Source organism: Pan troglodytes, chromosome 20, assembly GCF_028858775.2.
Source record: "Pan troglodytes isolate AG18354 chromosome 20, NHGRI_mPanTro3-v2.0_pri, whole genome shotgun sequence".
NCBI lineage: Eukaryota > Metazoa > Chordata > Mammalia > Primates > Hominidae > Pan > Pan troglodytes.
In genome coordinates, this window is record NC_072418.2 from 51020113 (window position 1) to 51034279 (window position 14167).

Genomic DNA, 14167 nt, shown 5'->3' on the forward strand with positions numbered 1-14167 from the left:
TTGCTGGTAGGAACTGATGAGGTAAGGCACGGGGCACGGGGCAGGGCTCCCAAGAAATGCTCCATGATGTGAGCCCTCAATGGATTTGCTCTCACTGTCATGGCAAACAAACCCTGGCTTCCTGCTGCAGGGCCCGCGCCCAAGCCGAGGCAGACCTCACCAATCAATCACAGCATGCTTCACCCACAGGGGCCCAGGGGCCTTCTCTAGACAGCACTACCAAGGGACAGAAGCTGGCCTGTGAAAGGAAATGGTGTCCCTTCCCACTCTTTAGGGGCTGGGCCTCCTGCTCATGCTTTTCTCATCCAAGGATGGTCAGGGCATTTGTGATGATTCCAGCTGCCAGTCCCTCCCTCCTTTCACCTCCGAGCCTGCAGTCCCCCTCTGTAGCCTCACAGGCCCACACGCTTACCTGGCGATGAACCGGGCTTCTGAGTGGCGGCAGGCCACAAAGAGGCCTTTGATGATGTCTATCTTCTTGGCTGTGGACTGGAGAGTCAGGGGAAGAGCCGTCAGTGCCTGGTGAAGGCAGGGACCACACCTCCACCCCACCAGCCGTGCTGCTGCCCTGCATTTTGGAATACCTGCCCTCCTTCCCTCACCCCATCCCCACGTCCCAGCTCCCATGGCTGCCCACTCTTAGGGCAGTAAGAACGAGCTAGCTCTCCTCCTTGCCTCCCTCTCCCTTTATCCAGGAAGTATTAACTGAGTCCTGTCATGTGGCAGCCATGGCATTAGGTCTGCTAGACTCTGAAGAGGAGACTCCCCTAGGCTTGGGTGCAGGAAGGAGGAGAGGAAGCTGTGCACCCCATGAGAAGGACTGATGCGACCCAGCCGATGGTCTACCCAGAAGCCTTCCTGACACACGCGTGGCCTCAGGTCCCCAAGATGTCTGGGGTCCGGGATGAGCGGCCCGCCCCACTCACAGCACTGCCAGTGAGCCTGGCGATGTCGCGGAACTTGCTGAAGACCCCAGAGGCAGTGAGCGGAGGTGGTGGCAGCATGAGCCTCTGGGTGCTGCGGCTGTTCTCGGCCACCAGCCCCACGTCGCCTTTCTCGGCTGCCTCAGCCCGGACGGACTCCAGCTGCCGACCTTCAGGGGAGAGCGCGGGTGGGGGTGTCGAGGGTGACAGTTGTGGCTGCGTGTCTCCCTTCTCTCGCGGCCTGGATGAATTTTCTCCAGCTGTGTGTGCTTGTGGCGAGTCCCTGCACCTCCCTGTGTCTAACGCTCACCCACTTGGTAGAAATGGCTTGGGGAACGTGCCCCCAGCTATGCTGGCTGTAGGAAGTCAGCAAACATGCACGTGGAGCCAGGAAAGCGGTGGATGAACGAGCATGACCACACTCAGGGGAGACATCTGGGCCGGTGTCATCAGGGCGCGGATGGGATTTAAAGCCACAGGCGGGCAAGGTCACTAGGGAAGTGAGTGTGGACACAGCAGAGAAGGCCAAGGGACCCTTTCCTCTGGCGGGTCATGAACATCTCTGGCAGTGACCAAAGACCCTTCGGCTTGTTTTGGAGCCACCAGCTTACAGACGTGGGATGTGCTCTGGCCCCACTTACTGTCCAGAGCTGGGTCCCGTGGGCGCCTGGGTATAAGAGCTGGGGAGATGGAGCCTCAAGTCACGGTGACAGCTGTGACAAGCAGCTCTCAACCTATCAGAACCAACACACCCTTGTCACCAGATACTGTGTGTCACCTCTTTTCTGGTCTGAAATGAAATGTGGAGATAACATAACCTGCCTACACCTATCAAGATAACGCCCTAACCCTAACACAGAAAAGAATGAAAGGGAAAGCAATCCGTAATGAACGAACAAGTGCGCGTTTCAGTCCACGGATGCTCAGCCGCGGCACAGAGCACATGAGGGTGGGCCTCGCGCCTGAAGCGAAACTGCCACAAATGGGAGAGCCGACAGTGTGAGCCTCACCAATGGGATGTTATCGAATCACACATCAAAGGGGACAGGATTCTCCAAAGTGGCCAACAACTCACAGCAAACCCGGGACTTGGACAGCCACGGGGGCCACAAGGCGGCACGGAGAGCAGTGTGAGTGTGAACACGACCCATCAAGGGTGGAGGCATGAGACAGTGGAAGAGGCCCCGGCTGCCACGGATTGTTGGGCAGGAAAGCCAGCATCTGCAACTTCTTTTGTGAGAAAAACAGATCCTTCTTTGTCCAAGCCAATGTAGTTGGGTTTTCTGTTACCTGCAGCTCAGAGTATTCTTAACCGACCCCATGTGTGCTGGGTCTGGTATGACGTCAGTGCTCCCGAAACACATCTTGAGTGAATGAGTGAGAAAATCTTGAGTCTCATCTCCTCTGGCTCCCATAAGCCCGTAACTCTTTCCTGATCCAAGTCAATCTTTCTCAGTCCCTCTGTCCTCTCATGAAAGCCTGAAACCCCCGCCTTCCCTAAATGTTGGTGCCCATGGCCCTAAGCCAGCTCCAGTGCTCCCAGCGCATCCTCTCCCCAGGCGGATGAGAACCCACCAGTGGGTGGTCATCCCTCCTACACTGACCAGCCCGAACCCTGGGCTCTGAGCCAGACCTGGTGAGCCTCAGACCCGTTTCCAAACTTCCTGGATGGCCCTGGGGGCCCACAGATAGAGGTTGCTCATGCCTGCCCCACGCTGGGGTGATTAATGCCCCCTGCAGGTGCCTGCCCCTCACCAGGGTCCCAAGCTGCCGACGGCTTTGTCATCCATCCAGTCATCCAGGGAGATCCTGGAGGCATTCCTCCTGCCTCCTCACCCTGACATCCACTGTCTGCCAGATCTCTCCTGCCCTCTTCTCTCTTCTCTACAGCTGGGGTCCAGCTCCTCTTCCCCCTGGATGCTGCCCCTTGCCTGCTCACAATCCTTCCATGGCTCCCCAGTGTCCTCATGATAAGCACCGAGCACTCCAGGCCCTTGGCAGGCGGGCCATCCGCATCACCAGCCTTTCCACCCAGCACTGGTGGCTGGGCCCCTTCAGGCTGCTGGCCCCCCACACACCATGTTCTTTCCTCCCACTCCTTCCAATCCCTCCAGTCAAAGTCCTTTCAGACCTCTCTAAGCCCCAACCTTCCATCTCAGCCCCCAAATCCTGCTGTCTCTACCTCCAGCATTTTTCCCCAGCCCTCCCCTTCCCTGCACCCCACACCCCCTGTCCCAACACATGCCTGGTCCTCCCTCACCTGAACTGCTGCCCCTATGTTCTCTCCCACACCCCTGCAAATCTGTCCCCATCAGGTTCTCCTCCCTCTCAGCCTTTTCCTCAACCCCGTTTCACAGCCTCTCTCCACCATCTCTCCGATCCACCTGACCTCTGCATTTTCTCTGGCTGAGCTCCTGTCCTTCTGGTCCCTCCAACCACAGTCCCCCTTACCTGTGGCCTGGGCCACTGCCTTGAGAAGGACACCATCACCCACGCCAAGCTCCAGGCCCTGCTGGGGTGGCCCAAGGTGGTTGAGGCTGAGGTAGAGGACAGGGAGGAGGTCTGGAGGCGACAGGGCCACCACGGAGCGCAGCAAGTTGCTCAGCGTCTCCACCATCCGGAGCCTGGAGGAGGGGACGAGGGTATGAACACGTGGTTCTTCAAGGTCAAAGTGTGGTGTAGGGTGGGGTGGGTTTAAGGGGGTGGACACTAGAAAGAAATGGAGAAAGAAGAGGAAAGGGCTCAGAACAGTCCCAGGCTCTGGGGCCTGGAGCCATGAGGACAATCACAGATTGCTGGAGGTGAAACCGCCTTTGCAAAACCGTAACTGAGGAAATTAAGACAGTGGAAAGAAATCACACCTAACCGATTCCATCTTGCTTCTAACCTTTAAGCTGTCCTTGTTCAGTCCTGGGCATAGGCAGAACTAACTTTGGGAAGGAATTCGGTTCATGGCTTGACTCTGAAACGAAATTGGTAATAGCCCTTTCTGGAAAAGACCCCTTTTTGCCTAAGGACCTGCCTTTGCAAGACTCACAAATTAGCTACAAGATTAGAAATTTAGGTTTAGGGGTCACGCAGCCTCTGGCTTCTCCGATTGCTCCTGGGGATAACATCACTACTGTAAAATCTAAGATGAGTGCTTGAGATAGTTTGCAGACCCTGCACTCAGTCTGACACCACCCAGACTGTAATCTGGCTCAACAAGTTCTGCCATCCCACCCAGGAACAGAAGACAGCAAGAAAACCTCCCTTCGACCCCCTGTGAGTCCATCTCCAACCTGACCAATCAGCACTCCCCACTTCCCAAGCCCCTACCTGCCAAATTATCTTTAAAAACTCTGCTCCCCAAATGCTCAGGGAGACTGATTTGAGTAAAAATGAAACTCCGGTCTCCCGCACAGCCAGCTCTGCGGGAATTACTCCTTCTCCACTGCAGTTCCCCCGTCTAGATAAATCGGCTCTGTCTAGGCAGCGGGCAAGGTGAACCCACCGGGCGGTTACAGTGGGGGAGTAACTTGGTGTGACGGTAACAATGATGAAGATGGTGATGATCAGCCCAGAGAAACGACAGCTGATGCTACGGAGCATTTTCTAAATTCAGGAGCTGGCTTTGAGCACTTTGCACCCTTTTTTTTTGAGACGGAGTCGCGCTCCATCGCCCAAGGTAGAGTGCAGTGGCACGATCTCGGCTCGCTGCAACCTCCACCTTGTGGATTCAGGTGATTCTCCTCTGGAGTAGCTGGGACTACCGGTGCGCACCACCATGCCCGGCTAATTTTTTTTAATTTTTAGTAGAGACGGGGTTTCAACGTGTTGGTCAGGCTGGTCTCGAACTCCTGACCTCAAATGATCCGCCCGCCTCGGCCTCCCAAAGTACTGGGATTACAGGCGTGAGCCGACACGGCCAGCCCTTTGCACCTTTTAACTCATAGAATCTTCACAGCTCCCCTCTGAGGTAGGTACCATTATTATTTCCATTTTACAGATGAAGAAACAGAGGCACCGAAAGAGTCCGTGGCTTGCCCAAGGTCACAGAGCGAGTAAGTATGAAGCTGCGATGTACACCAAGGCCGTGTGCCTGAGGACTGTGCTCCCAGCCACTAAGCTGCACCGCCTCTAAAACGAAAACCGTGTTTCTGTCTAAAACTTCAAAGCTGGAAAGAATGGCTTTGTTACTGGCAAACTTAGGGGTCCTCATTAGAAAGAGAAGCCATGTTTTTCCTACAGAAGTCTCATTACCGAGGTTTTTAAGGTGCAGAGAAAAAATACAAAAACCAACATCAGGGAAATCCCTCAGTAATCATTGTAGGCAAGAGCCACCATTGGATGCTGCAGTGGATGGAACAGCCCCCCCAAAATTCAGGTCCACTCAGAGCCTCACAACGTGACCTCATTTGGAAAGAAGGTCTTTGCGGATGTACCTGTAGATTAAGATGAGAGCATAGTGAATTAAGGTAGGCTCTGAATCCAAAAAGCCTCCTTACAAAATACAGAAGAGGGCCGGGTGTGGTGGCTCAGGCCTGTAATCCCAGCATTTTGCGAGGCCGAGGCGGGCGGATCACTTGAGGTCTGGAGTTCAAGACCAGCCTGGCCAACATAGTGAAACCCCATCTCTATTAAAAATACAAAATTAGGGCCGGGCACAGTGGCTCACACCTGTAATCCCAGCACTTTGGGAGGCCAAGGTGGGCAGATCACGAGGTCAGGAGATCAAGATCTTCCTGGCTAACACGGTGAAACCCCATCTCTACTAAAAACACACACACAAAAAATTAGTTGGGCATGGTGGCAGGTGCCTGTAGTCCCAGCTACTCGGGAGGCTGAGGCAGGAGAATGGCGTGAACCCGGGAGGCGGAGCTGCAAGTGAGCCAAGATTGCGCCACTGCACTCCAGCCTGGGCAACAGAGCAAGACTCCATCTCAAAAAAAAAAAAAAAAAAAAAAAAACAGTGCTAGGAACAGCCTGAAATGCTCCACTCATGTTGGGGAACTGAGAAATGGCATGGGCCATGTGAGAACGAAGGGACACTACAGAGCAGTCACAACAGGCTCGAACCACTTAACCAACATGGACACACGTGGAAACGGGTTTGATAGTGAAGGCAAGAAGCAGAATGAGTCGTACCCATGATAATTTTTTTTGTTTGTTTTTGAGACAGAGTCTCACTCTGTCACCCAGGCTGGAGTGTAATAGCGTGATCTCGGCTTACTGCAATCTCTGCCTCCTGGGTTCAAGTGATTCTCGTACCTCAGCCTCCTGAGTAGCCGGGATTACAGGCACCCGCCACCATGCTGGGCTAATTTTGTGTTTTTAGTAGAGATGGGGTTTCACCATGTTGGCCAGGCTGGTCTTGAACTCCTGACCTCAGGTGATACACCCACCTTGGCCTCCCGATGTGTTGGAATTAAGGCATGAGCCACTGCGCCCAGCCTCCATGATATTTATATAAACTAAATACACAAGGGCGAGTGCTGGAGGTGAGGAGGACAAGGAGAGAAGAGGAAATGGGGACAGAGAAGGGGGCTGGGCAGGGACCAGCGATGCTAACATGCTGCTGAGAAGGACCAGGGTGGGGCAGTGCCATGCACTGGGCATCACTGGGGTGGGACGCTCTGCAGGGAACCTCTGTGAATAAGTAGGGGGTCCTCGCTGTAACTGAGACCTCACCTTCTTTCGTGAATATGGAGACATGTAAGCAAGACTGAAGTCACTTTTGATGACTCAGGGTGGACTAGAAGTAATCACGGACTGTGTGCAATGGTGCCAGTCATCCCGAGATGGAGCCTGTCTCCCTACCCTGCACATCTGGGCTCGCCCTTGTGTCTTGCTCTGACCATGAGAATGAGGCAGAAAGTCAAGAGGACCTGCAGCCGCTTTTGTGACCATGTCTGACATCCATGATCATATGCCCGAGCGGGGTCAGAGGTCAAATTGACAGGATTTGGCGGAACAAGACAGCACGGACCGCCATGCAGAGGACAGACCCAGAAGCGACCCCGCCCCCACCCAGGCAGGCCTGATTAGTTACCGAGCAGACACCTCCTCGATCTTCTCAAACGTCCGGGCCACGGCCAGGTAAGGAACCCTAGGGAAGGAAAAGAGACGCAAGAGCGACAGTGGTGCAGGCTATACCACGCTGCCCGTCTGCACCCTCGCTTCCTCACACCTCCTCGGGACACCCTTGCCAATACCCAGATGCATGAGCTCACTGCCCAGGGCTGTCTCTCCATCCCTTTCAATGCTGCTGATTGTCGCCAAAACACAGGAGGGAGAGACTTGATCATTTCTCCCAACCAAGACTCTGCTTAGAGAGCCTCTGGTGGCAACAGGGACCAGAGGGGGACAGTCTGAAAAGGGAGAAACCTCACTTCTGGCCCGGTTTCCAGCAGGCATCTTCCACGGGATGATAGTTGTTCTTGGCAGGATTGTAACCGGATGGATCCAGGGGTCTATGGAGGTAAAACGGAGACTGAATTGCATAGAGCCCTGGGTCAAAGCAAAGTCATTCCTCCAACTGTGATGTGCCAGGCTCTGTTCAAGGCACACGGTGCAGAGCTGGATGAAAACAAAGTTTGCTGACCTGGAGCTCACACTCCAGCAGGAGAGTCAGAGGAAAGTGGGCAAAAAGCCCCCACATAAACACATCATTAATTTTAGGTGTTAAAAAAAATCTTTCAGAAAACAAAAGAAAGCTGAGTAGAGGAAGAGGATGAGATGAGGGTGCTGCTTCACAGGGTGGTCAGGGAAGGCCGGAGACATCTGGGCAGAATGAGGGAGGGGTTAGCACAGTGGGCAGCAGGGGATGAGCATTCCAGGCAGAGAGAATAGCGTGTGCAAAGGCCCTGAGGTGCAGACAAACTTGAGAAACAGAAAAGGGATTGCGTAGCTGAGCTGGGACAGAGGGAGGCGGGTACAGTCCTGGGTGTCACAAAGTGCCAGGTGCCGTGCTAACACCACATCGATTAACAATCAGCCCTGGGAGGAAGGGACCTTTCCTTTTTCCTTGAGACAGAGTCTCACTCTGTTGCCCAGGCTGGAGTGCAGTGGCATGATCTCGGCTCGCTGCAACCTCTGCCTCCTGGGTTCAAGTGATTCTTCTGCCTCAGCCTCCCAAGTAACTGGGATTACAGGCGCTCACGACCACACCTGGCTGATTTTTTTGTATTTTCAGAAGAGACGAGGTTTCACCATGTTCGCTAGGCTGATTTTGAACTCCTGACCTCAAATGATCTGCCCGCCTCGGCCTCCCAAAGTGCTAGGATTATAGGCGTGAGCCACCATGCCTGGCCAGAAGGGACCTTTCTAACTTCCTTTTCCGGATAAGGAAACTGGGGCACAGAGTGATTAACTCACCCATGGCCACACAGCTGGTAAGCAGCGCAGCTCTAGACTGTTCCCAACCTCTATTTTTTTTTGAGACAGGGTCTCACTGTCGCCCAGGCTAGAGTGCAGTGGAGCAATGCGCACTGCAGCCTCAACCTCCTGGGCTCAAGGGATTCTCCTACCTCAGCTTCTTGAGTAGCTAGGACTACAGGTGCAAGCAACCATGCCCGACTGATCTTTGTAGAGATGGGGTTTTGCCGTGTTGCACACGCTGGTCTCACACTCCTGGACTTAAGCGATCCTCCCACCTCGACCTCCCAAAGTCCTGGGATTATAGGCATGAGCCACTGCGCCCGGCCTCAACCTTTATATCGTAAGTAGCTCACACTGACCCCAGCCAAACTCTGCATTCAGACTCATCTGGGTTCCAATCTGCTCTGCCCCGGCCAGCTGTGCCTGCTGAGGAAGCAGCTTCCCCTCTCTGAACCACAGCATCTCCATCTGTCTGGGGAGCTAAGGGGTCCCTACTATGACAGGTTGCCCTGAAGGTTACATAAAAAATGACAGTGAGGGTTCCCACTCCTGGGTGCACTTTATGGAACAATGAGGACTCCCCAGCCCCAGGCCTACATCTGTACCAAAATGGGGACAAGGGTTGGGGGGGAGAAAGAGACCTCAGGATATTTTTCAGCTCTTCAGCTGATTCTGATGCTCACACAGGACATGGATAGCCAAGACAGATAGTGCCACTGCAGGGCTGTGCACGGCCTTTGGTATGAACTTGGGGTTTAACAAGCGGTGGCCGTCATTACAATGAGGCAGCAGAGTGTGGTGGGCAGGGGAGTCTAGAGCCAGTCAGCCTGGCTGGAACCGCAATGCTGCCACTCCCCACCTGTGTGGCCTGAGCATGGCACTAAAAACAAATAAGAATAGTAGCAGCAGTTACCGTGACAACATGCTGATCATAATCAAGGCCAGACCCTGGGCTAAGTGTTTCAAATCCTCAGAAGAGAGACACAGAAAGGCTAAGTCACTTCCTCAAGGTCACACAGCTGAGAGAGGTGGAGCTGGGATTCCTAGCCAGTCCTCAATACTGTCCCACCTCCCCGCTTTACTTTTCTCATCCAGGAAACCAAGATAACAACAGAATCTACTCCCAGCAGTGTTGTGAGGATTCGGAGCATTGGGTCAGGGAAAGCCCATTGCTGAGTGCCTGGCACGTGGGCAACTGTGGGTGGAAGAACATGCTTCCTCTCATCACTGTGCCCCCATCTGAGAGGTGAGGAAATTGGAGGGTGGGAAAGTTTGCCTGTCTCTTGGAGGCAGCCATTGGAGACAGAGGGGAAGTGACCAGGCTAGGAATGGTGCAAGAAAAGCAGTCATGCCTGGCGTAGTGGTTCACGCCTGTAATCCCAGCACTTTGGGAGGCCGAGGCAGGCAGATCACTGAGGTCAGGAGTTTGAGACCAACCTGGCCAACATGGAGAAATTAAAGGGGTTTGGAATAATCCCTGCTGTTCAGCAGAAAGGACAGGTGGGTTAAAAAGTATGACACAGTGAGTCCCAAATCTCTTTGATGTCATGCCTCTACAAATGAAACAGATAACGACAAGAAATTCTTTCAGCTTTAACATTCCATGATTAAAGTTTAAGTCTAACAAAAAAGTGTCTGTCTCTATTAAAAATACAAAAGTAGCCGGGCGTGGTGGCGCATGCCTGTAATCCCAGCTACCTGGGAGGCTGAGGCAGGAGAATCGCTTGAACCCGGGAGGCGGAGGTTGTGGTGAGCCGAAATCGTGACACTGCACTCCAGCCTGGGCAACAGAGCAAGACCCTGTCTTTAAAAAAAAACAAGAAACAAAAAACAAAAAACCCAAAAAACCCAAGTTCTATAAAGAGGAATTTTTGTCTGATTTGTTTCCTACCAGATCTCAGGCACCTAAAATCCAGTAGCTAACACGTAATCAGTCGTTTGTAAATACTTACTGAGTAAATAAATGAGTCCATGATTGACTAGTGAAAAAAAAAAAAATCTGAAAGTGCTCATTTAAATTTCTTTCATGGCAGATTTCCTGGGCTTCCTAGGGGCCAGCCCCAGTGCTGGGAGCTAGGCAAGAAGACTAAGAAGGCTGGGACCTCCCACAGCCCTGGCTCTGTGGGAAGGAGCTTACGTCTGGTTAGGGAGGCTCTTTACCATGTGACAAGACATAAAAGAAAGTCTGACTCAAGTGCTGGGGACACACACCTCCTCTCACACATGAAGGGAGAGGCACCCGGCTTCCCCAAGCAGGTGCAATAGGAGCTGGGGCCTGAGGGAAGCCTGCTGGGCAGGGTGGGTTGGGGACAGTGTTCTAGGCCGGGGGCAAGCATGTTCAGAAGCAGGGAGGAGGCTGGGTGTGGTGGCTCATGCCTGTAATCCCAGCACTTTGGGAGGCTGAGGTGGCCGGAACACCTGAGATTAGGAGTTCGAGACCAGCCCGGCCAACATGGTGAAACCCGGTCTCTACTAAAAATACAAAAATTAGCCAAGCTTGGTGGCGAGGCACCTGTAATTCTGGCTACTCTGGATGTGGAGGCAGAAGAATCGCTTGAACCTGGGAAGTTGAAGGTGCAGTGAGCTGAGATCGTGCCACTGCACTCCAGCCTGGGCAACAGAGTGAGATTCCATCTCAAAAAAAAAAAAAAAAGCAGGGAGGTATGACAGCACGTGGGGACATGGTGTGCGGAGGGAGCAGGAAAGGCTGCAGATGCCAGGAGGCTGCAATGTAAGGTGGACAGGGCTGGCTCATGAGGGCACTGGGAAGCCCAGCATATCCTCTATGCTGGGGAGAATCGCAGATGGGTTTTGAGCATGGCAGAGATGGGGGGTGACCTCATCACTTTATAGGATATTTATCCACCCACGCATCCAATCATCCATTCAACCAATCTTCAGTGCGGCCTCCTGTGTGCATGTTAGATGTCGTGGGAATCAGCCCACACATCTCTTCAAATAATTAACAAAATTACAGTGAAGCAATTAATTGCTTAACAACCTATTCAGTGTCCCACAGCCCCAGCACACTAAGCACATCACGAGGGCTGGGGCAGGGCGGCCAGCTCTCTATGGTTCATCCTCGTGGGCCACCCAGGGCTGGCAAAGAAGGGGTGTTCAGTGAATTTTAAGGCAGAGTAGACGCGCCTGCAGGCTTCCAGCACGTACACTAAATCTGGTGAGTTCAGGCCAGGTGTACTGGCTCACGCCTGTAATCCCAGCACTTTGGGAGGCCGAGGTGGGTGGATCACCTGAGGCTAGGAGTTCAAGACCAGCCTGACCAATACGGTGAAACCGTGTCTCTACTGAAAATACAAAAATTATCTGGGTGTGGTGGCATGCACCTGTAATCCCAGCTACCTGGGAGAATCGCTTGAACCTGGGAGGTGGAGGCCGTGGTGAGCTGAGACAGCACCACTGCACTGCAGGCCAGGCGACAGAGCAAGACTCTGTCTCAAAAATAAAAAATCTGGTGAGTTCAGAGCCAGAGGAACAGAGAGGTAGGAAGTGAGGCCAGAGAGGGAGGTGGCAGCCAGTGGCCAAATGGGCTTAGATTTTCTCCTGAGGGCTCTGGGGAACCCTAGAGGGGCAGAGTCAACTCTGGGTGTTAGAAAGATCCCCCAGGCTCTACGGGGATCAGACTGAGGATGAAAGACTGGAGGCAGGGTCAGGGGGTGGCTGGGGCCACGGTCAGCAAACTCCGACCCTGGACCGTTTCTACAGGTTCTGGGATCTAAGAATGGTTTTGCAACAGGGGCCAAATGTGTCCCATAAAGCCTAAAATATTTACTCTCTGGCTCTTTATAGAAAAGGTTTGCCAAGTCCTGCAAGAGGAGGAAGCCTGAGCTGGGGGTGGGGATGTCGGAATGCAGAGAAGGAAACACACCCCGAAGACCCTTTCCAGACCTGGACACTGACTCACCCCTCAGCAGCTCCCTCCTTTCCTGGAGCCCCTGGCTCCTCTTCCTTCACTTCTTTTTTGACTGCTGGCTTCCGGGGGGCTAGGAATGAAGGCAGAAAACAGTGGGTCTTTTCTCCTTCCGGTAGCCCCCACCTCCCATCCATTCTGCACCCAGCACCACCCCAGTGCTCAGGGAGATGGGAGACAGGCTGGTAGAGACAAGGCCGACTTTCCAACCAGCAGGAAAGGAAGAAGGGTCTTCGCAGCATCTCAGGCCTCTGGAGAGAGGCTCACCAGCCTCCTGCCTGTACAACCCCAGGAGGTGGGGTGAGCAAGGGAAACTCACTGAAGAAGCTGCTGAGCGTCCTGGGAGCTCTGCGGGGAGGCTTGGTCTGCTCTTCCTCCTCCTGCAGTTCCTGCTTCGTGGCCACCTCAGGCTCTGAAACGCTTTCCGTCAGGGTCTCTGCTTCTGCGGTGAGAGAGCTCAGACAGTGATGCAAACTCTTTGACCCTGAGACTTTTTTTTTTCTTTTTTTTTTTTACCCCCAAGATCATTCTGACCCTGCAGATGGAAGATATAACTACACCTACCCTTTTCCTTTCTGTTAGCTTTGAGCTGAGATCTCAGGCCTGCTGTCTACTCCTCAGTGCTAACTAGCGGAATTCTAGCACTTGGCCTGAAATAGGAGACTTAGGAATAGTGGTAAAAAGAAATCTCATCGTCATGAGAAGAAAATATTCCCACTCCTCCCAGCAGCTGCAGAAAATCAGATACAACTCTGTGCCCCTAAAATTCTCCCGGCAAGTGTTGTTTCTAACACAGGGGCCTCATGGACACTTGGACCACCCTGAGAGCGTAACTTCAGCCTCTAAAATCCTGTAACTCAGTTTGGTTGTCTAACTTAATTAATAACATTTAATTTACACCTGTGACTTCTGAAAGCTATGGATACTTTTTATCTTTTACTTTGTCTGAGGGGGGGGGGGGTTCTTGCTCTGTGGCCAAGGCTGGAGCGCAGTGGCGCCACCACAGCTCACTGCAACCTCCGCCTCCTGGGCTCAAGCGATCCTCCCACCTCAGCCTCCCAAGTAGCTGGAACTACAGGTACGTGCCACCACACCCAGGGCATTTTTGTATTTTTTTTGGTAGAAATGGGGTTTCGCCATGTTGCCCAGGCTGGTCTTGAACTCCTGGGCTCAAGTAGTCCACCCACCTCAGCCTCCCAAAGAGCTAGGATTACAGGTGTGAGCCACCGTACCCGGCCTAGGAAGATTTTTTAAAGAATGGCTGGCTCTTTCCTCCTTTCCCACATGCGTGGGGAAAAATAATAATTAAAAAAAAAACCTGAGTAATAAAAACTATTATTCTTCTAGATTCGGCATTTAAGCAATAAGTTTGAGAATCTATGCCTTGTTTAAATTAATCATCCTCCAAAGACTTCTGACCCCAAAATCAGGAGGTGGGGCAGGGCGGAGGAGAGGACCAGAAACTCACTGGAGGTCTTTAGGGGCTTGGGAGGCGTGGTGGCCTGGTCCCTGTCTTCTCCTTCCTTCTCTGTTGCCACTTCAGCCTCTGTGAGGCTTTCTTTCGGGGTCTCTGCTTCTGACGATAGACAGAACGGTCAGATGGCAAAAAAATCCCATTGAACCTACAAGGGCATTTTGACTCTGGAGACAGTCTGCCCTCATGTGTCATCTGTTCTTTTTTTGAGACAGAGTTTCGTTCTTACCGCCCAGGCTGGAGTGCAATGGTGTGATCTCGGCTCACTGCAACCTCTGCCTCCTGGGTTCATGTGATTCTCCTGCCTCAGCCTCCCGAGTAGCTGGGATGACAGGCGCCCACCACCACATCCAGCTATTTTTTTGTATTTTTAGTAGAGATGGGATTTCACCATGTTGGCCAGGCTGGTCTTGAACTACTGACCTCAGGTAAGCCACCCGCCTTGGCCTCCCAAAGTGCTGGGATTACAGTTCTATCTTGTGC

General features: G+C 53.0%; 1 protein-coding gene across 11 annotated transcripts in view; it reads right to left on the minus strand.

Moving 5' to 3' along the window:
• LIG1 (DNA ligase 1) overlaps positions 1-14167 on the minus strand; it is a 54169-nt gene that overhangs the window by 21173 nt on the left and 18829 nt on the right. For 4 of the 11 annotated variants that reach the window (XR_010153914.1, XM_054673639.2, XM_016936378.4 and 1 more), the window contains exons 7-14: positions 13679-13783; positions 12530-12652; positions 12205-12283; positions 7295-7375; positions 6955-7011; positions 3375-3547; positions 927-1093; positions 413-489 (exon numbers count right to left, since the gene is read on the minus strand). Coding sequence is in view for 9 of the 11 variants with exons in the window: in XM_054673639.2 (XP_054529614.1) it covers positions 413-489; positions 927-1093; positions 3375-3547; positions 6955-7011; positions 7295-7375; positions 12205-12283; positions 12530-12652; positions 13679-13783 (862 nt within the window). In the remaining 2 variants the exon portion in view is untranslated. Of the gene's footprint in view, positions 1-412; positions 490-926; positions 1094-3374; positions 3548-6954; positions 7012-7294; positions 7376-12204; positions 12284-12529; positions 12653-13678; positions 13787-14167 lie in introns of all 11 variants that reach the window. The other 7 variants (XR_010153913.1, XM_054673638.2, XM_016936377.4 and 4 more) reach the window with 2 other exon arrangements.